We start from the raw sequence: 23,303 nt of genomic DNA, 5'->3' as shown, positions 1-23,303 counted from the left end.
TGAATGCAATAATTAAACTTTGTCTGACACTCACTCACACTCACTATCCAGTTTATTGTCTGTTGTTTCCCATCTTCCGAGGGTTAGACATGCTTGCATTCTGATGCTGAGGCTTGATGGCAGCTCACCATTTGCCTCTATCCTGTGAGTTGACATTTAGAATATCCTTATTTTGTGCTTGCAGAACAACCAGTAGAGAACGATGTCCTGAGCGAGGTGGCGAAGGTTCAGAAGAAGTCTCCTGTCCAGTTTGTTCAGAAGAAGCAGCACGAGCGTACCGACACCACCCACTTCAGTCCTCCCATCAACCACAAGCTAAATGTGAGGCCTGCAGGAAAATACTCCTTCTACCAAACCAAGCAATGCTATTTTTCTCTTTACACAGATAACAAATTTTAAGGTTTGTTTTACAGTTTAGAAATCAAAATTTTACCATTTTTGAGTTCCACAAAACTTGATAGAAAAGTTAAGTCAAAATAGTTTGAAAGTCTTGAAAAGTGAAACCAGAACAGACATTAATATCAATTTGCCAAACCCATTTTTTTAAGCAAAAGCACGTCTAACATAATTATATAACTCTTTTAGGTCTTGCATGGCATCTGTATCAGAGTTCTGTATTTAGTAAGAACTTGATAAATCTGTTTGTTTCGCACAACTTGAATTTTTTCTGGTTCCTTCAGCTCCAGTCCGAGGCCTATGAGAGACAGGCGGAGTCGGCTCACTACCTCAGCAAAACCTACCCTCCTCCCAAGAAGGACAAGGCATGGGAAAGTACCTGTAAGGAACACTTCCCTTTTTCACATAGAGCCTTCGAAGAAACCTTATAATGTACTCAAGCAAAGTAGTTGGTCCTGATAACGGCTAGGAAGTGTAACATCAGGGTACATCAGGTACATACTGAAAGAAATATGGCAATTGAACTACGTCATTTGTTGGGAAAACATCAGCACTTCTCTGTAACTTTGGGACTTGATGTTATTCTATTTGTAAAATTGACAGTGTCATTTGCCTTATGTCTCCACAGTGCCTAAGATTGAGAATGGAACGAAGCCACAGTTGATCATTAAGAAGAAAGAGAAGAAATACAAGGCTCCAATTCAGGTGAGTTATGTGCATGGGAAAGATAAAACGTTTCATCGCAAAAATAATGACAGTTATAATTAAACCACTTTATGACAGATACTGTAAATTCTGTTACCTTTTCAGTGGTTTTATTTCACTGTAGGAGAAAGGAGCCCACTCTTTTTTCCGTGTTTGAAGTTTGTGTTAGAATTTAAAAAAAAATATGGGCAGAGGATTGATGTCACAGTAAGAGGTCACAGCAAACACTGTGAAAATAAAACCCCTGCAAACATTCCAAGATTTACAGTCAAAGTGCTTAATGTATCCCCAAAAACAGTATTAAATATGAATTGTCAAGTTCAACTTCTTTTCACTGATGTCCCCACAGTCCATCAGTGAGACCCTGAACCCCAGGACGCGGTCTGCGGCTAAGCGCTGGCTGGAGAAGGCGACGGAGGAGGACAAGCTTGTCGTGGAGCGGGTCCTGATGGAGGCGGAGAAGGCCAGGAACAGTAAAGTCCTGGACAGGACGCTGCAGCCGGGCGCCAAGAGCGCAGTGGAGAAATGGATGAAGGGGGCTTCAGAGGGAGGTTAGTGGTGTAGTGTGGTGTCTTCTTATAGCCTGGGTTCCATCCTGGTTAGTTTACGTCCGCTCCCACAGTCTTGGTCGGTAGCGACTGTGGGAGCGGATGTAAACTAACCAGGATGGTACCCAGGCTAGTCTTCTTACCCTTACAGCAGCCCTTCCATTGGTCAGGTACCTAGAACTTGGTGGCCAACACTTCTAAGTCAGAACTCGAGAGAACTGGGAACAGATCAACCCTGTTGATTGTGCAAATTTGCAGTTTGGAGACTTTGCTGACGTAATGTTGTCTGACTGCTGTATTTTCCTGTGGGTTAGGCTGTAAGTAAAATGGGGCAGAGATTCTTACAATTTTCCTATCTATATCTGCTTATAGAGTTCTCGAAACCAAGGTTAGGACTAGAGAGGACAAACGGAGAAGGACGGAGGCTTAGTTCTCTGTTCCTCTCAAATCCTGAGGAGAAATGAGCAAAAATGAAGTATTTTTTTACCTCTAGATACCCATTATCAACACTCATAATGACCAACGAATGTAGGTTGCTACTGGTTAAAATTCTAAACTTTGACATCTATACAGTGACCAATACGCACGTCTTCCTTGTTCCCCTCCAGAGAAGTTAGTGGCAATGGAGTTCTTCAAGTCCCTGGCAGGGCAGAAGCTAATGGGAGGTCCGGCGGGGATGGCGACCGATCCGTCCGACAGACACGCCAAACGCAGCCGGCTGGAGGCGGTACTCAAGACTCTGGAGTCATCAAAGTAAGGAAACTGCAGTATAACTTGAGTATTAATACTATTTATCATTTTACAGTAGTCACAAAAGTAAAGAATCAGGCGTAGACCTTTCCCCTCAAATACAGCTGAATAGAAATCTTATGTACATGTAAGGATGAATGAAATCTCATGTAAGGATGAATGAAAAGATGAAACATATAAATTGGATACCTTTCAATACAAAATGGATCAAATACTACACAAACTAGATTAAATATCTTAAAAATTGTCCATGAAAGAATACAAATGAAACAATAATTGGCAGATCAAATGAAAAAGAAAATCTTACCTGATGTCACCTGTCAGCAGAAATGACTGTAACCGAAATGTTAATCTTTTTTCATCTCTAACATTTGACTGTCCCATCTTTCCGCAGGGGTAAAACAGGAGTTGCAATAAAGCTGGGTACCAGTAAGTCCGCGCCGGCGGGGCACACGAGGCTGGGTCCGTACGTGGTGGGGCGTCTCCTGTCTCCGCAGACACGACACCACAAGATGGAGTATCAGACCTGGCACCACATGCCCGTCTACCCGCCCAACAGTCGCGTCGAGAACAAGGGAGCCATGTACATCGCACCACACGGATTCGTGCCCAGGCACTTCACAATCCACCCGGAGTGGTCGTAGGCTCCGCAAAGAATAACTGTATCATACTTGTCGTGCTTTTGCTTGCTTCTGCAGGAATGTGGACTAGCATTTGGGAGTCAATATTGGGGTGAGGACCTCCTCAGTAAGCCTCTGCAGGCAGTATCATGGCCAACAAGTTGGAATTCACTAATCTATGTATAAATGCCAGTAAATACTTTCATCATAAAAAAAGGGAAAATAATATCTGAGTGTGTATCTTGTCTTGGCCTTAGAATGCGAGATTTGGCATATGTATCAATCAATCCATAGGTCTTAATTTGTCCCTACATGGACTGGTCTACATACTTTCAGGGTGAATTTGAGCCTACTTTGTATTTGAATAGCACAATTTGACCAAACTGCTGCTTTCAATTAATGGCTATAGCATTTCATACACCATGTAGCCACAGAGACATACATACATACCAGACTATTGAATATATTCCTATGTATGTCAGAATACTTAAACTGTTGACAATGTACCCAAAACTTGGGAGAGACAGTCTTCATGAATGTTTGGTTTGCATTTGCCTCTGCTTGTGGCCGTATGCTTGCTATAAACTGTTGAAAAAACTGGGAACAATGCACTTTGTATGATAGTGTTCCTGCCAATGCTGCTACTGTTTGATATTGTTTGTTTGCAATTGTCACATTTTAACAAGATTGTTTGGAACAATCAAGCTCACACGAGTGTGGAGATTGACACAATTTCTTCAAGCTTGTTTCATTTTACTGCACAGTTGTATGCACCACCTGTCACCGAAGTTAGTTTACAATATTTAATGCATATTGCATGCTTAAATACACTACTATTTTTCATAGCTTAGTACGAGACTAACTGGACAAGCATCTACTGGATGTCTTAAGGGGGAAAGACCACAAGAAACTTGTGGTGGGCCCAGCTTAAGGCATCTGACATGCCAGTCTTTTCAATGCTGCTGTACATACATTGTAGTTATATTATTTTTCAATGACGTGTTAGGGCCACACCAAACTTAGTTGTTGGTTCTTTTTCCTAAAATGATTATATTTGAAATCCAGGGAGCTTAATCTGCATTCAGTATAATTACTAATAGGAGGTGATCAGTTATGTGGTCATTATGAAAAGTGATTACCAATAGTATCATTAACACTACGCTCATTGTTATATGAGTTTTATCAAGTAATCTATTAGCACTGGTTGAAGGAATTAAGACAAATGTAAATATGCTAAATACAATTGCCAAAGGATGATCATATTGTGAGCTAATACTATAAACTATGATTTTGAGATTTGTAATAATTGTGGAAATTGTTGCAAAATCATGACTTCAAAACTAATTTTGGGGTGAACTACAGCAAAGTTTTATTTACATTTAATAAGCTGTACATACAGGCTTTATCTGTGTTGTTCAGCTTTCTTGTTTTTGTTGTAATGTTATTATTCCTGATTATTACTCTTGAGGTGTCTGTGTCTTGATTTTATGTAATCTATCTCTTCTGTCACTATGCCAATACTTTCTCTTGTATAATATTCATGAATATATATTCTACAATGCACCATATCATGTAAAGGAACACAAATAATAAACTTTACAAAATGTCTGTCATTGCCTCGGCTCTTTGTTTCGTTATTGCATACAGCTTTTCAGCTAGGAAAAGTTCCCTTCCTTTCTTGGTAAGTACAATGTACTGTTAGTAGCAATGGCTTGCGACATCCCTTTCCAATATCTTTGGTGCCAGACAGGTAGACAACAGCAAGACAGGATTTAAATACTGATCGTCTCAATTTTCTGGCATAGCAACAACTTAAGCCACTGGGCTATGCAGTCATCACTTTAAGCTAAGTTGTACTTTAAACATACAATATTCTAGCTAGGGGCCTGAACTTTCTGGGGCCAAACAGACTGAAAGGAGAACTTCCAAAAACAACACATCAGGGATGCCTTGCTGTTACCCTGACATGTCTACTGGTATGTAAACATGTCTGTGTCCAAGTCCAGTCATTCCAGGAAGCGGAACTTCAGAAATAAACTCATGTTTCTGTAAGAAAGTTGCAGCTGTGATGAGTTCCACTTCTTCAGTCCTCCAGATCCAGCCCAAACCTTTGGTACATCTCTCTCATGGTCACTCCTTCCAGGGTAGCTGGACAGGAGACAGAAATAGTATTGAATGTTCAATTGTTAAGTAGAAATGTTAATTGTACATGCATATTTAATGGTTTTAAAAGACAGTTTACAGGTCCAGATGAGCTCCTACGCTGAAATCCATAACATCATGTTACTCTAGGTCATGCAATGATTGACAGCACTGTACTTCGGAATCCCTGAGGTTGTTTTACAGAGACCCCTTGTGGCAGATGTAAAAACTGCAGCCTCAAGCCCCCAGAAGACTCAAACCAAAACCTTGGGTCACTTTCGTTTCGATCTCAATAGAGCAGCAATGGGGAAAATGTTTCAAAATGAAAGGCTGGTAAAAGATAATAATAATAATAATAATAATATTAAATGGTTTGTTGGCCAAATATCACCCGTGCAATTGCAGCCTTATAGTGCTGAATTGATGCAGGGTTTACAATCAGATGATACAAATGGTAATAGTACACATAATAATACACATAATACACAATGTTATGATACATATTTGTTCCACAGTTTTGTGGCACTGCCACAAGGGTCTGTGCGGCTGCCATTCGGCGCCACAAGGTGACCTCAATAAGGCTTTCCCCAACCAAAGTTAGGTACCCATTCACACCTGGGTGGAGTGAGGAAAGTCGTGTAAAGTGTCTTTCCCAAGGGGACAACGTCGGGGCGCATGTTCAGACATGTCCCGGGTACGACTCAGGATCGAACCCGGGTCTCCCGGTTCACAGTCGAATGACCTACCACTACGCCACCCGACGCCACGGTATAGGTAAAAGATAATAAAGACAGACCACACCTATTCAGCTTCATCACATCTCCACTTTCTTTTTCCCCCTCCATTGTACGAAATGAAAAATTGTAATAAACAAATGAACAAACACAGAAGAAAGTTCTAGAACTGCTGACCTAGTCTGCCCAGCAGCATCTGTCCCACGTCTTTCATCTCGTTGTACCTGTGCAGCATCCGGGTGCACTCAGGCAGGTCAGCCTCATCGTAACCTCTGGAAAAATAGTTCCCAATATTCTCATTAATGTCATTATTTGCTGGTACCCTCAAATGAACAGTAATTAATGTGATTAATGTTTACTTAAGAATCCCCTTTGGTGCTCATTCATCGACATGGTACCCTCTGAAAAAAAATATTGCTGTATAAAATAGTTGTGCATAAATGTTATCCTTTTGCAAAGAAGTTTGAATGTTTGTGAATACATTTTGTACGTGTAGCACTAGTTTAATTCATTGTCATGACAATCTATCCACAGCTTCTTATTTCATTCACTCATCTAACAGAGTTTGTGTGATTTCATGGTCACAGTTTCAGACTGATTGAAAACTTGTTGCTTTTTACTTTAAAATGTATACAAAAATAATGTAATATGAAATCTAACACATAGTGAATTACAATTTGGTAGAATAGAACCAGAAAACCTACTCCTGCTGAAGCCGCTCCACCTGCTCCTTCAGTCCCGCCTCTTTCATTCTCAGCATCTCCACTTCCTGAGCAAGAGATGCCTGGTCCTTAGGGGGGAGGGGGGCAGCAGGAGTCCTCACCTGGGCAAGGGCAAACAAGAAATTTAAACTTGAACTGGGAATTCCTGAAAAAAGCCTCTACCAGGCTGATGATGTGCTGTACACTGCACTCAGACTAAGTGTGTTGCTGTAAACTGTCTGTTGATATGATTATGAGAATCACAGAAACACTCACACGTTCACACACTCACAGACACACACACATACAAACACACAAACACACAAACGTGCACTTATAGATACACATGTGCATACATTTACACAGACACATACACACAAACACACACATTCAAAGACACGCAAATTGTGCACACACTCAGACACACAAACACACACACATGCACTCATACACGCATTGTGCACACAGACACACACACACACAGACATGCTGATGGTGACACACACACATACTCGAAGACACACACATCCCACATACACATGCACACACACTCACAGACACACACAAATGCACACATAGACACACACATACACACATTCATGAAGACATACACAGACATGCACACATGTACAGAAGACACACCAAACACAATTCTTGACTCCCTTGGGGATGAAACAATGGAATAACCAACAATGGCCATAATATGGAACACCTGCTATCATTATATATAATACATATGTAGTTATTGTCATCATCATCATCATCATCGTCCGGCTGCGGAGCAGTCGACCACAAGTCTTCCCCACGACCGTCGATCCGCCGCCAGGTTGGCAATGTCCTCTGGCCACAGGTCACCCTCGGTTATTGTATTAGAATGCAATAATACCCAAGTTAATATAAGTATCACCATTTTGTAAAATGTAAGCTGGAATTTGACCAGATGGCCATTCATAACTCCGTTACAGACCTTACAATCATCATTATTATGATTACTTGTCTAGTGTATTAATCTTGTGGCTACAAAATTACACTTAGAAAGCAATTGTCATAAATTACCTGCAGAGTGCACTGGGCAGCTATTAGCAGCTTAGAGTGAAATGCATGAATGATACCAAACAAATGTGAGGTGGATACCATATAGATAATGTGTATAAATGACTTGCATTAGATGGAATAAAAGCATGATATATGTGTAGTATATTCTGCCGATTAAGAAGGTATTAATAATTTATATACTGGTATGATATACTCGTAAGAAACTCCCAAAATCCACCAACTTAACTTGAAGGTTGACGATATTAGCTATGTAACAAACAGGAGGAGCCAGTAAAAACCCCACTGGTCCCAGGCCGGGGTTCGAACCCACAACCTCCCGGGCCCCAGTCAGACACTCTAACCTCTCCGCTAAAAGGTGTAGACCCATTTGCCGGATTAGTTGGTAGCGCCTATATACCCCCCCACTGTTACAGCTAATATACTATTTTCTCAACAAAAAAGGTTGGTTGACAGAAAAATTCCTAACAACAGATGGAAAGGAAAATGTACAAACTCATCAGGATGTAAAAAAACACTGCCTAAAAGGTCACTATAATCATAAAACAGACTTTAAACCGAGGGATCGTAAAATTTGTCCTTGTTGTCTCTAAAGTAATTGCTATGTTGAAAAACAAATTCCCAGTGTTTTAGTACACCACATACAGACACAGCAATTCTTTGGTTAATCCGCTCTTGCCTGTTTTAGCCACACAAATTACCCCCACATTCCACGGTTTGATGCATAAAACGCCGCGTGTGCGGGTTTTAGCTTCTAATGGAAAAGCCAATAATAAATTATTCAGATCCTATGCATTCGAAATCAAAACACATGTATTATTCAGAGGCCATCATTTATTCATGACATATACCATGTTTATAAAGGCTGGACCAACGTTTCTAATGCTGTAGCTTCATTGTCTATTCCAGTGGTGGCTCTTTATGTAACATACTGCCATTGGGCTGGAAATTATGTGTGACTTAATCCACAGGGCTGGAAATACTGGGTGTACATGTATATGGACAGCATGTTGGCAGAACGTACTGCACCTGCGCAAAACCAATAATGTATTGTGCATATCACTTCGGCAGAATGTCTCATATAACTGGTTATATTCGTGTAATATAAGGTTAAGATCCCGTCTGTAGTTTTCAAATGTTATGTTGGAAAAGGCATCCTCTGTGACATGTTGTACAGTAAGTTACAGTAATAATGGTCCCTTACACTCAAAGGAAACCGGTTGAGTAAGTTTTAGAGACACACTTGAAAGGACATGTATAGCTAGGAGGGGCAAAGAGGGAAAATTAAGAACTTTGCACTGAAAAAATGATGGAAAAATATTTCTAAGAATTATTCTCAAAATGGCACAAATCATCGTCGTAATAAATGATGATTGCCAACATTTTCTAACTTAAAATAACTTTGATATTTGAGTTGAGTTTGGTTCAAAAATGTTTATGGATTGTGTCACTTTGAACTCTTCCCTTGATCCTGTTATGAATTAGATTCAGGTGATGGTTCATGTCTCTACATAAGAGAAAGATGCTCCAGAGAAAAATGTGATTTGGATGTAAATAAGACTGAATTGGCTAAGTGCCAATGGGCAAGGCTCTAGTTGTGAGGACCAGTCCAGAATAATTAGAGGGGGATTAGTTGTGTGAAAATAGATAGAAAACACCTGCAATAAACTACCGTAGGTTTGGCTCAGAGAGATTGCAAACCTGGCTTATTTTATTAAAGTTAGCTTATTTGCAATAGGATCTACATTCTACATTGGCAATGTGCATTGTAAATGTAATGATGAAAAGATGATAATTTTGCCCTGAATTGTCCCTTAAGTAGATATTTGGCTACATTGTACTAATTTGCTCCTGAAAAAAAGAGAACAAAAAAGGGTAGTTCTATTTGCTCCGTACCTAATCCACATTTTCTCAAGCAATCAAGAAAATGATGATACATGGCTCACAATTATTAAAGAGCAAAATTCCCTGTCCCATTTTAAAATTTATTATGCTACCTCACTCTACTTGCAAATTAAAAGAAAGAGAACAAAAAAGAGTTGTTCATTGCCCTCAGTAGTTAATCCTGAGGCCATGAAAAAATGATGACCTTGGATAGCACTCCAACACAAAGGGATAATCACCAATAAACAACCCCCCCTCCTGGATAATAGACCGGTCCTCCCAGTGGCACATGAATATGCATCAGTTGGTTGGGCTGTACCTTTTGAAGATGGCTGAGCTGCCGTGCGGTAGTACAATCCTCAGCCTGAACTTCGGACGACAGATACTACAGAACCTGGCGTTACAACAGCAGGCTGGGAGGCACTGTGATATCATTATAGTCGCTGAGGATAGGAAATATCCCGCTCACAGGTGAGAGCTTTCTTCTGAGGCGCTCAAGTTTATATTAATACCTTCTGGGGTTGTGCTGACCTGGATAGCTATTAGCTACTTTACCTGTCTCTCTGTCACTCAGTCTTCACCTGTAAGCCTTAGTCAAAACACTGATTCAATGATATCATCATAGTTGCTGAGGATTGAAAATATCCAGCTCACAGGTTAGATCTTTCTCCTGAAGCTCCCAAGTTTATAGTAATACCTTACAGGGGTTGTGTTGACCTGGATAGCTACTTCACCTGTAAGCCTAATTAAAACACTGATTCAAAGGATCAGCCTACTAGTCTGAAGCCAACGTTGTCCTAAGATATCACTGTAAACATAACAAGAGAGATTTAGGATACTGGGGTTTGGTGTAGAAGATACGGGTTAGAAATCAGGGTTTCTTTTGATGCTAGATATTACTGAACGTATCCCTTAACGTCTTTTTGACAGTTGTTGTCTTTGTTGTCTAAATGAATTGTTGTAGATATTCCTATTGTTTATTACATACGCTACCACGTGAAGTCTGTTAACTTTAAGGAATCTGATACAAATTTAAATCATGTCTAACTGCACACATACAATATGTAGAAACAGACACTTTTCGTGACAGTCAAGTGAGATAATCCTGCAACAAGTCATGTGTGTGAAATATTGGCTACGTGCAAATTGGGGACAATAATTAGCCCATGTTAGAATGCATTTCAATACTGGGAAAGCCAGCCATTTTTGGTACAATGCGAATAAATAAGGCAAAGATAGGACATTATTTGCCTCCAGGTCAAAAAGTGACAGTACATGTATAATCTCTTAATAGGTATGTGATAATTATGTGTCTCTGACCAACATGACCTGTATCCATGGACATCAGACAGTTGTGTTTAAAATATGATTTCTGTTTAAATTCACAGTGTAATGCTACTAATATGCTAATTACTTCTGACACAATTTCTGGCATGCCTTGAAGTTTTAGGCAGTGAAAATGTAATAATATGTTTAACACATTTTGGCTGCAGCATAATATTGTTTTTTCCATGAATAATTATCGTTTGTGTTTAGAACTAGGTTATCTACATCAACTGTGGATAGAAAATTTATGGCAGATTTCAACACCCTATACATAACCCAGAAACTGGCAAATCTAGGACAAGTAGAAACTACAACCATGCACTAACATGGGTGTAGCCTCAAATCAATGAAGTCAAAACTTGCAGCACAATACATTACTAGTACTACGGTGGTCTCTTTACATTAACAGTAGAATAGCTTCTAATTTAGATGCTAGATGTGTGGATAGGAAAAATATACTAAGTAAGGAAATCAAAAAGTGAACACATTGGCCAGGTGGTCCTTATGTAGAGGTGGTGTGTTGTCTTGCCCAGGTATGTGGTAGTACAGTTTAGTAAGTGTTTATGTGCCCGCCCAAGTGTGTGCTGGCCACAGCCAGTAATTACAAAAGTCTGCAGTCTGCAGCCACATTTATAGTAACTGTTACAGTAGTATGTTGTGTTCCTGTCCATCCAGGTGTGTGCTAGCTTAAATGTAACTTGTTGTGTTTTTACACAGGTGTGTGCTAGCCACAGCCAGTAGTATGTTGGTTTATAGTGTGTGTGCTGTTATAATTATTGTAGTGTTATAATACCTGTTTTTGCCCTGTAGGTGTGTCCTAGCCGCTGCCAGTAATTTCTGCATCCTGCTGGAGTTTAACTGTAGTGTGTTATATTTTTGCCCAGGTGTATGCCACATGTAGTTTACCTGTAACGTATTTTTACCCAGGTGTGTAACATTGTAGTGTTTTTACCCAGGTGTGTGCTAGCCGCGGCCAGTAACTACTTCTGCAGCCTGCTGGAGTTTAACCAGGGCAGACCTCGCCTGGAGGGCGCTGTGGCACAGCTCAGCGAGGTCAGCTCGGCAGGACTGGAGACCGCGCTGGAGTTTATCTACACGTCTGTCGTCAACACTGAACGATGCAGCTGGGAGGAACTACTGCAGGCTGCAAGGTAGGGGAGAGGTGTTTGTTTGTTTGTTTGTTTGTTTGTTTGTTTGTTTGTGTGTGAGGTCAGCTCAGTCAGGCTAGAGACAGCACTCGAGTTTATCTACACGTCTGTCGTCAACACGGAACGATGCAGCTGGGAGGAACTACTGCATGCTGCAAGGTAGGGGAGAGGTGTTTGTTTGTTTGTTTGTTTGTTTGTTTGTTTGTTTGTTTGTTTGTGAGTCAACACTGAGAGATGCAGCTGGGAGGAGTAACAAGCTATGAGGTGAAGGTATTGTTGTTCAATTTTTGTTTGTTTGTGAGCACTGGAGTTTATCTACATGTCTGTTGTCAACACCAAACGATGCAGCTGGGAGGAACTACTGCAGGTGCAAGGTGAGGGGAAAGCTATAATATTGTTGTTTGTTTGTTTGTTTCTTTGTGAGGTCATCTGTCACAGGTCATTTCTGTCACCAAGAGTTCAACAGCTGCAAATTAAAGTTGCTAAATTAAATGTTATAATACTACTGTACTACTGAAGCACTTCAACCAAGAACTTAAAAATAAAAACACCACAAAAATAAACAAATTTAAAAAGTGTAACTGTTACACATTGTATGTCCTAAAGGCTGGTGAAACATGACGTCAACTCCCTTTTGTGTGGACTCAGTTGTCTTACCGTAAGGTGAATGACATTCGCCTGGAGGGAAAACCGGTTTTATGTGAGGGTCAAGGACTTTATGCACACAGCTGTCTGTTTATCTGTTTGTTTAATTTGTCCTTTCATGTCTTTATTTTACATTTTGAGGTCCTAAGGGGAGGTTGTTTGTTTGTTTGTTTGTTTGTTTGTTTGTTTGTTTGTTTTCCTCCTCTTCAAATGCAGACTGATTTGAGATTTTGGTTTCAGTCGCGAGTACTTGTTGTTGTATTGTAAAAACAAGAAAAAAATCTTACAATCTTTCTCAAGACATAAATTCTTTTCAACTTGTTCAACAGGTTCTTGGAAATCAAGCCCTTGGAGGACATTCTGATGTCCGACATTGAGACATTAGAGAACAACAACACAGCAACTACAAGCCAAACTGACGACAACACAACAACCAACCCCTGTAAAAAGTTTGCCCTGTCTCCGCCACCACAAAATCACACAGACGGTGAAAGGGAGAGTGAAGATAACACACCTGTAGACCTCAGCCCTTCCGCAAATTCGAAGCAAGAAGAGAGAAACGTAGAGTCTCCACCAGCGTCTGTTTGTCAAGCATCAAGCCCGCGTCGGACAAGAAGACAACGGAAGAACCCGAGGCCACACAAGGTGCGATCTTCCTCCGATCTTCAAGATGACACTTCTTCTACAACAAATGACAATGACAATGAGAACTTGGAGAAAAATTCTGATGAAGAGGTGAAAGGAAGCGAAGACAAGGATGCTACAAAAGATCCCAATGATGTCTTCACAGATACGACATCCTCAAAAGTCGATACCACAGCCACAGAAAACAAGTCTTCAAATGGCACTGGACTTGAGAACATCAAAATCGAGAGCACATTCTCTCTTCACGGCATGGAGAACTCCTTCAACTTGAGGGTGTTGGCGGGAAAACCGCCGCCGAAATACGCAGAAGTCGTGCCTCCAAACGTAACAGTAGGACAGCCCGTCAGAAACGGCGATTTCACCAGAAGTCATCCTTCCAATGCAAACACTTCCAACACTGTAGCATATCCCCAGCACTCTACAGCAGTGAACAACACTACAATCAACCAGCTCACTGTAAAAACCGAGAACCTAAGCAACTGTGCCATGATCAACTCTCCGCAAATCATCAGTCCTGTAATACCCGCCACTACTACCGCAGCCTTCGGGCAGGTTGTCCCAGCACCAGTGCCATACCTACAACCAGCAAGACTCAACATCTCAGCCCAGCCAGTACAAGGCACACAGTGTCTGCCGCAGGTAACGTACTGTTGCATTGCATTACTCTCCAAGCAGAGGTTGTGGGGAATGATCGTTACCTTTTTATATATGGCCGTTTTTTTTTGTCCTGATCCCCGTCGGTGGCTAACGGAGCTTCTCTGGCCAATGGATACTGCCTGGCCAATTTGATACTGTCTTTTTTGCCACCAATAGGGATCTGCTTGGAGATTAGCATTGTATGCTAGTTATGTTATTTTTACTAGTAGTTTCTTAGTAGTAGTTATCAGTAGTTCTATGTGTACTAATTGTATGTTTTTTATACCAAATGTTTCTACTGTTCCTGCAATATTAGCCCTCGGGCATGAATTTGCAATAAAACATATTATGGTTTCATGAGTGTGTTATGTTATGTAAATGTAACATCTAATTAATGTTATGTAACATCTTAATTTGTAATTATTACGTATTGTGAATTTGTTTGTATTTTATGAATCCAGGAAGAATAGGTTAGATGTTTAATCTAATCTAATGGATTTCTAATAAAACATCAACCATCACAGGTGACAAACCAGTTGCCCGGTGGAGCGATCATACACCTCCTGCCCAACACCCTGGGTCTGAGTCCTGTCACACCGTTACTACAGCAGTACCCCTTCCAGCTTGTGGCAGCCAACAGTAATGTCCTGCTACAGGTATGTGGAGCAACATGTGATTATTTCCATATTGCTGTACTTTCTTTGTAAGCCACTTTACTGTTCTGACACCATTACTACATTGTATTTTCAAGATCTCTTTTTTAACCCCCTTGCTATTTTTGAGAACTTAGAGTTAGACTTTAAGCCAGCTTCAATTCTAGTGAGTATCTAACACCTAGACAATCAAAAGAGTTACCAAAAGTAGTAACGCTAAACGTTACAAATACTAAACATTTCTTTTTGGAAGGGCTCTTTGATACCTCATCCTCCTGCTATCCTTCAACCGGGGTGACTTTGTAGGGGCTGATGAACAGGTGGTTGAGAAAATGCCTTTTCGTTACCTGAATGTTTTTGCCCTGATTTAAGTGGTATGCTCTTTCTGCTCACTGATTAAGTATATCCTAAGTTTGATTATCATTGCAAATTTGATTTGCTTCCCCAGAATCAAGTGGGTCAAACCTCTGTATAGGATGCAATAAATGTACCATAATTCACTTAAGGGTCTGTGGACATCCTAAGACGGTCTATTGACTGTCAACATACATTACTTCACAGGGCTAAGACAGATTGATACAGATGAAGACTGAAAGTAGAAATAAAAAATAGAAATTCATCAACTTCTGCAGGTTAACAAAATGCAGACATCTTCACATACTAACTCATAACCTTTTGAGGCCATAGGGGCATGTGTATTTTTTGTTATTCCACTGTGTCTGCAAAGGGATTATGGTATTGGAAGGTAGAGACCATCCCTCTCTTTCCACTGGCTTTTACCTCCCTAACCAAAGTCAGGTACCCATTTTTTACCTGGGTTGTGTATTTTAGTTCCTTTCATAACGACACCAGATCTAGTCAGGAATGGATGGACTCAAACCTGTAACCTTTAAAATTAATTATACTAATTAATAAAAGTTAAGGGCATTCTTCACACTTAATAGTGGTACATGTATATATACCAATATCTTTATTTCTGCCATAACAAGTATGTTTATATGAGGTTCCATGTTTCTAGACGTGTCCTTTGCCTACTGAAAAGGTGAGCTGTACGGACCAGAGTAAGACACCCGAGGGAGGAGAGGCCCACAGTCCGACGGGCGACGTTAAACACCCCGGGAACGAGAAGACCCAGCAGAAGACTGAACAGAACGTGCTGCAGGCACTCAGAGTCAACCAGAGACCCGACCAGGAACAGGTGGGCTTGTTTGTTTGTTTGTTTGTTTGTTTGTTTGTGTGTAACTCTTTGGTAAGAAAACGAGAAGACCCAGCAGAAGACAGAACAGAACGTGCTGCAGGCACTGAGAGTCAACCAGAGACCCGACCAGGAACAGGTGGGCTTGTTTGTTTGTTTGTTTGTTTGTTTGTGTAACTCTTTAGGCTACCAATAGGTAACTTTGTTGCATGCACTGGTTAATACATATAAACATGGGATTTTGGGATTTTCTCACACAGAACCAGTACTTCTCTCACCTTGCTTATGTTACAATGTCTATCAGACACCTTCCCCAGAGCTTCTGGCTAGAGTTCTGCTTCTCTGATCAAAATGTAAGAAAGGTGAGAGAAGTACTGGTTGTGTATGAGAAAATCCCAATATCCCATGTTAGTGGTTGTGTATAATTTAAAAAAACCCAATATCCTAACAGTATGTTCCACCAACCTGATGAAATTATTTTTGGAAATCTATTTAATGCGATGGTTGCCTCCCCAGACCCAGGCCGGCCAGCCACACCTGAACATCCCTACCCTCGTCAAACTGGTCCTGGTGTCTCAGGCTGACGAGCTGGCTGAGCCAGACATTCTCGCATTTACATTTACACATTCACTTCATTTTTGTCTGTCAAAAATGATGGATTGTACAAAATTTTTGTCTGTCATGAGCAGCAAAATTCCGTCAAATGGCAGAAAGACAGACACTGGCTAGAACACCGCATTCAACTAATTGTGTATGGGGTACACACACATTTTTAAATATTTTATGCCTCTTCTGATATCTCCTTCTAGACTTGTCTAATAATGCTAAATCACAGTTTGTTGAAACATTATAGTTATACATGATACATTTAACATGCATATGTTTGCCTCCCCAGGCCCAGGCCGGCCAGCCACACCTGAACATCCCCACCCTCGTCAAACTGGTCCTGGTGTCCCAGGCCGACGAACTGGCCGAACCAGACATCCTCGCGCTCATGAAACGCATCAAGCCCTCCATCGAGGCCGAGTACCCGCCTGCCGTGCTCAAAACCAAGGTAAATAGTCTAAATTGTAACTAGAAAGGTAACATTTGCAAAGCAAAGCAAATGCATCATGTTTACCTCTGCATATGGTCTGCTCTGTTGATTCTCACTTAAACACATTCATATATATGATCAGACAGGAGTCTAAATCCCTTCTGCTATGAAACTGCAACATGATGTGACCCAACACTAGTTATCATGGCAACAGTCACAACATTGGTTCAGGTCAGAGGTCACTGTTTGGAGAAGAAGAAGAAGAAACTGAGCAAAAACAATATGTTTTCCTTCGGTAAACATAAATTATAAGCGTTACCTATTGATGTGAAAAGTATGCAATTTAGCCACTTCACCTGGCTGCGATGTACTTTTTTAAGGATCATGTTGATCAAATAAACCAGTCATTCATGATTTCCTATATTCTTATATAATAGATAAGTTCCCCAACTTTGGACATTTAAATGAATCAGAAAAATTCATATTTCTTATGAAACTTGACAAACCATGTATCACTAGTTCTATATGCTCGTACATCTATAACTGCGTCAAGAAGCGAGAAGAAGTCAAACAATGTAAATAGTAGATCACATTAGTATGTATAGTTTAAGTATTATTGCTGTACATGTATCCTTTTCCTTGTCTATTCATGACCTGTACTTAGCTTGTTAGAGCACAAACGTACAATAAAGGTCTTTCATTCATTCATTCCAGGTTAGCGCAGCTTTGGATTGCGGGCTTCGGGAGGGGATCTTCACGCGGAAGCGCGACATGAACCAGAGGTGCATCTGGGCCATCAACGCCGCCAAGCTGAAGCCGGTCGTGGAGGAACTCAGGTGGAACGTGTACCGGCACACCATCTACAAACATTCTACTATAAATAACTAGCCAACATACCATCTACAAACACTCTACCATCAACAATTAACCATCTGCAAATAATCTACATACATCTACAGATACCATCATACCATCTGAAAACATTCTACATCAACAACCATCAATTTGATCAAACCTATTCTGCACCCATTCTGTCATCAAGAACAATCTACACTCTATCATAAACAACTAACCATCTACAAACACTCTGATCTACCATCAAAAACTATCCATCTACATACCATCTACACTTCACCATCAAGAACTAACCATCTGCAAAGACTGACCATCAACAAACCATCTGCAAACACTCTATCATCAACAACTAACCATCTACACTGAGCAACTGGCCAACATACCATCTACACTCTACCATCAATAACTAGCCAGCTGTAGATAGCCAGTCATGGATGTATTGGTATAAAAAGCCCCAGGGGCCTCTGTATCAAAATACACTGTAACAACGTCCACCTTTTTCCACTGTAACAAACAGTTAAAGCAACATGTTGCCAAGAATATTTATTCTGAGCCAAGTGGTTTAAAATTAGATTCAGAGCACTACAAAAGGTCAACTTTTGTTGTGCTCAAAAACCTTGAATGTGTTTTAAGATAGCCAGTCTTGGTGATATTTTATATATCATAAACAAAAATAGAGTGCAAGGCCAAAGTTCTCAAAATAGTTACCTGTCTATGTCAACATTTCTTACAATCTAGCTGTATAAGGTGATGTAACATAAGGCTATTAAGTGGCTTCCAGTCAAGTAACACATTTTTGTACAACTGTACTGTAACAACATTTGTAAAATTCTACCATTTGTACAAATCAGACCTCAGCTGGTACTTCTAAGATTTCCATGAAAACCCAGCAAGAACTGAGCAAAGACTAGAGGAATAAACGGTAAACGTTCTTACAAGAAACCATCCTCAGATATAGTGCCATGAATTCTGTGGCCATTTTCTCGATCTTAATCTCAGATAAAGCTGAATGAATACGCCAGGACAATGTAGTATTTGTAAGAAAAACAAAGCCAGTTTTTAACAAGTTATTTGCAATCTCATGTCAACTTTTCTATCATTGAATTTTTGGCAAGTTCTGGGTTTTTGGATCGAGTGGATAGAAATATTTTTCTGGAAATGCCCTATTTATTATTCATAAATTATGATATATTATGAAGCTGCAAAATTGTGTGGGACAACAAGGCCAGTAGATCTTTTTCTTTGCCAAAATGAAAATTTCAGGACTGAATTTGAAGCCAGTTTCTTTTTAGGAAGGATAACATCTTGTTTTTGTTCATCTATTTATTCAGTAATATGTACATTAGGATATGAAGTATTATAAGCAGTGGACTATGGTCTGAGCCAGTATTAGTTATCATTTTTAACATTGTAACTTTTAATATATCTATTTCTTTATTTCAATTTACTACTATGTAAAAGGTAGGATAACACAGGTGCAAACACCTATACAAATTTTTTGAGGGGGGGGGGGAATTTTTCTAGCCATTTGTTTTGTAAAGGACCACTCAGCCAGTAAGTCATGCTTTGAAATTCTCATTTTACGATGTCACCTTGGTTCAAGAATAGGGACATTGATGCATTTTTTTATTAGATCCAAACGACAATACAGTCCATCATCAGCCTGTAGTGGTCACTTTCAAGTACATTGTTTCTATAGTTTTTCTGTTGAATGAAAAACTGTTGCAGCTGGGCTGCTAAGAATTTGCCTGCCAAAAAAAACGGGTTAGTTTTTGACCACATCATCCTTCAGAAATGCTTGAGAAATTCAAATTAAGTGAGCAACTTGTTTCAAATATGAAATGTTCAGTCTTTGTACAAAATTTCTCTAAATGTCTCTAATCATGTTGGCATCCTTTAGGTAGAAAACAAAGTACAATCTACCACAACAACAACCACTCAATCGAAGGAACTAGATATAGCAAGCTTAAGCCAGTAATTGTAAGCAATAAAAAAGGCATCCTATGTCCACTGTGTGTGTACGTAACAACACTGAAGTAAGGCCTATTCATAATTCATGGGCTGCAAGGCCTTGAGGTAAATTAGTTTTAAATGATTAATTTTTTAGGACCAGATTTGATAGCTTTTACATAATCCCAACTGTGACGCTTGAATCATTGATGGAGCGAGAGAATCAATCTTCTGAATAATTCACGGGGTTCCACGGTGAATAATTTAAACCATACCTTTCACCTGTTTCAAGGGATATTCCACAATTTTCTCCTTCTGCATATTTTATGTGGTCCACAATTGGGCACAGTCAGGCTGGTTCCAATGGCAGGATATGAATTAGAGTTTACAGTCCAGCTAGAGAGAAACTTCCACAACTTTTCTGACTTCTTCCCAAGACAGGCACATTGTTTGATCTCATTGTTTGACCCAGATGCAGTTGTAACAACATATTTAGTTTTTAAGACCCATCAATCCAAAAGTGTTTGTTTCTAAATTTGTAAAGGCGGCTTTTGACATCTAAGTAACTTCATGTACAATATACTAACTGTAGATTTATATAATAGTTCTTGTTGTTTGTGACAACATGCATCATCATATACCTTCATTGCTATAGCAAAAGACATCTCTATTAGTTACAGTTCCCAATGTTAGCACATGTGTGTCATTTCACATCTAACCTACATTTTCTACAACTTGTATCAGACTTTCAGAAAATTATGATTAGGCTACCAATTTTAGCACTTGTTTGCATGGATATACAACATTTACTATAGGTCCCATATAATCTCCAAGCAGATCCCTTTCGGTGGCAAAAAGACAGTATCAAATTGGCCAGGCAGTATCCATTAGCCAGAGAAGGTCGCCGGCCACCGACGGGGTTGGTGGGGGTAGCGACAAAAAAAGGGCCATATAAAAAGCTAATGATCATTCCCCCACAACCTCTGCTTGGAGAGTAGGTCCCATCCATTCTGAATGCAGAATACCCCACACTTAGTTACTGTGCATCATTCCAATGACTCAGAATCCCTGTTGACTGAAAGACTGAATGTTGGTGTGCTTAACTGCACCCAGAGTGATGTTAATGGACCGCTGTTCTAATGTGTACCAAATTAACCATGTATCGCTGCACCACTTACAGCCACAAGACAGCGATTTGAGAGCACATGCCTCTGTCAAGACAAAATAGTGCAGCATGCAAAATACCTGGTCGCTCAGTTGCCCAGGGCAACTAAATTTTACTTGGGGCAACCTACTTTTGAACCCAGGTAGCCCAGTGTGCTACCTGAATTTTAAGAATGCCCCCCCCCCACACACACACACACAAAATCATGCCCACTTGGCTTGCACCACTGTAGCCTGCAGATGCTTTTTAATTTTGGGTATTAATGGCTATTACTAGTAACAGTTAAGTTACTAAAGGCCGTTAGAAATATTGTCAAGGGCTTATGTATGTAACATTACTTAATTTGAGGAAAGTAGTAACTTATAGGTGGGGCAACCTAAAATTCTGATGGGCAACCTAATTTTTTCTAAAATAGTATTTTGTACACTGGAGCACATGCCTCTGTCAAGACAAAATACTGTCTCCCATATCAGTTAACTTGACTGCTGTGTACACGTTATTAATGCTTGTTATAGCTGCAGTTTCAAAGGGAGCTGCTAGGGTATAGGACATATTTCATACTTTCAGTGTATTTTACCAATAGATCTAGAAATGCTCAGGAGTGATTTTTTTTTTATTTCAACACGTTTACAATCACTTAATGAATGTATTTAAATCAGTATATATTTGTACTTCAAGAGGGTCAATCCATGGATGGATAGCAGGTAAAATAGAAATATTACTTTTAACATGTATGAAAATGTTAGTCAGAGAAGACTACTACTACTCAGTACTAGAACTTGTGTGAACAGTATGCTGGTGTGACATATTAAATACTTGTCGATCATGTTGAAAGTAGGGTTGATTTGAGACAATGTTGTAAACATGGGTGACATGGGTGGCATTATCATTAGATAGTTTTAAACAAATTCTAGAGTTAGAAGTTCAAGGGTTCGGTGTAACAAGTCGTTCAGTGTAATATAGCCAGCTGCCGCCGCGCTGCGTGCCTGCAAAGCTGGTGTGTTACGCCAAAAAGCGGTTATAGTATTTATACCAGCTATACAGATACAGATAGACAGTGTTTTTTTATTATACTGCTGGGGTTTAGTTGCATTGGATTTTGGACACATTATTTCCCCTTCATGCTACTAGTAGTGTTACTGGCAAACATACATGTACCTGTACATATTGTAGCTATACATGGAAGTTATTTGTGATGTTAGGTACTACAGATATGATGTAAGAGTTATCCGTGAAGTCATTTTTGTCGCCGTAGGTACTTAAAATTTAAATGTCATGATCCATATCTAAGTCCAGTATTTTAAAGGAGCTTCCACTATGTTTCACCATAGGCATAATAATGATCTGTGTATGATACACTAAGAAAACAAGTAAATTTTTGTCAAAAAATGTTCTTGAAAAATAACAACTTTAGGCAAAATATTTTTCTCACTATGAACAAGTTTAAGAAAGGCTGCACTGTATAATATGGGAGAATTGGTTTGCTCTATGTGGGTACTGTCGATTCAGAACCATGTTCACAGTTTAAAAGTTTTATTCTTACACTGACCCCTCCACCACAAAGCATTGCAAATGTGTGTTTCTATTGAAATAGTACAGATCTATTTAATCCACAAATGCCGCAAAAAAAACCCTCCTTCCACCACTCAAAAACATTTGTTGAATTTACTGTTAGTTTAAATCTTTGGTGTTAAATAGTGCCATGATCCCCTGTGCCATGACTTACATGTCAGTATGTAACTTTCTTCATATCACAGCAACTTTGGAAGGTTACTACATTGTATAATGATAGTGTTGTATTTTTTTCTCCACTTTCACAGCCCTACAAGTATTTAGACTTTTGATAATATTGGTGAATTAGTCATTCTTCCCATTTTCCACAAGGGTAATTATAAGGCTTTAAATGAAAGGTAGTTGTGACAGATCCTGAAATTTTTAAGAAGGGCACATTCAAATGGGCATCATACCTCAGACAACATGTATATAAAATGCTCTATGTCATATTAGCTATCTTGTTGCAATTGTTCTCTTTTGTATCTTTTGGTAAAGGGTATACATGTATGTGCTATACATTCTTTGGTATTTGGAATAAAAGGACTTTTTATCATGTCTGTATCATATATAGTCATCCTTGTAATGATATCTTCTGTTCAGAATATAATAAAAGATGCTTCTATTGCTACTAGATCAACCTTCCCTTACAATTACACACTTGTACATTACTCTGATATGAAACCTTAAAAATAAAAACTTGAGTCACAAAATTGCAGTACTTACCATAATCAAAACTATATAGAAACAGAGAACTCTAGTTATTGTTTAATTAAACAGAAAGGTATCTTACGCAAAACTATAGTTACAGTTTCTATTCTGTCATCTCATTCACTCTCCAAGCAGAGGTTTGGCTTATTTTGGGCGTGTTTTTAGGCTTTTTTTTATCAGGCTTTATTTTTTGCACTGGGTTGGCCTAAAAAAAAAGACACTTAGAGAGTTCATCTCATCCAACGATTGATGTT

At 39.6% G+C, this 23,303-nt stretch overlaps 2 protein-coding genes across 3 annotated transcripts in view; one reads left to right on the top strand and one right to left on the bottom strand.

Moving 5' to 3' along the window:
• The window catches only part of LOC109484548, an 11,857-nt gene extending 8,696 nt beyond the window's left edge, over positions 1–3,161 (top strand). Inside the window, exons 3-8 of one of the 2 annotated variants that reach the window (XM_019787867.1) lie at positions 185–321; positions 681–777; positions 1,025–1,101; positions 1,451–1,652; positions 2,258–2,402; positions 2,794–3,161. In XM_019787867.1, coding sequence (XP_019643426.1) covers positions 185–321; positions 681–777; positions 1,025–1,101; positions 1,451–1,652; positions 2,258–2,402; positions 2,794–3,043 — 908 coding nt within the window. In that variant the 3' untranslated portion in view covers positions 3,044–3,161. The remainder of the gene's footprint in view (positions 1–184; positions 322–680; positions 778–1,024; positions 1,102–1,450; positions 1,653–2,257; positions 2,403–2,793) is intronic. The other variant, XM_019787868.1, reaches the window with a different exon arrangement.
• Positions 3,162–4,001: 840 nt separating this feature from the next.
• Positions 4,002–23,303, bottom strand: part of LOC109484618 (DNA repair protein SWI5 homolog) — a 24,202-nt gene continuing 4,900 nt past the window's right edge. The window contains exons 3-5 of the mRNA XM_019787964.1: positions 6,600–6,718; positions 6,073–6,167; positions 4,002–5,167 (exon numbers count right to left, since the gene is read on the bottom strand). Coding sequence (XP_019643523.1) covers positions 5,103–5,167; positions 6,073–6,167; positions 6,600–6,718 — 279 coding nt within the window. The 3' untranslated portion in view covers positions 4,002–5,102. The remainder of the gene's footprint in view (positions 5,168–6,072; positions 6,168–6,599; positions 6,719–23,303) is intronic.

The sequence above is a fragment of the Branchiostoma belcheri genome, unplaced genomic scaffold, assembly GCF_001625305.1.
Source record: "Branchiostoma belcheri isolate BF01 breed outbred unplaced genomic scaffold, Haploidv18h27 scaffold7, whole genome shotgun sequence".
Lineage (NCBI taxonomy): Eukaryota > Metazoa > Chordata > Leptocardii > Amphioxiformes > Branchiostomatidae > Branchiostoma > Branchiostoma belcheri.
Note: the sequence above shows the minus strand (reverse complement) of the source record. Positions and strands in the feature narration are given on the sequence as shown.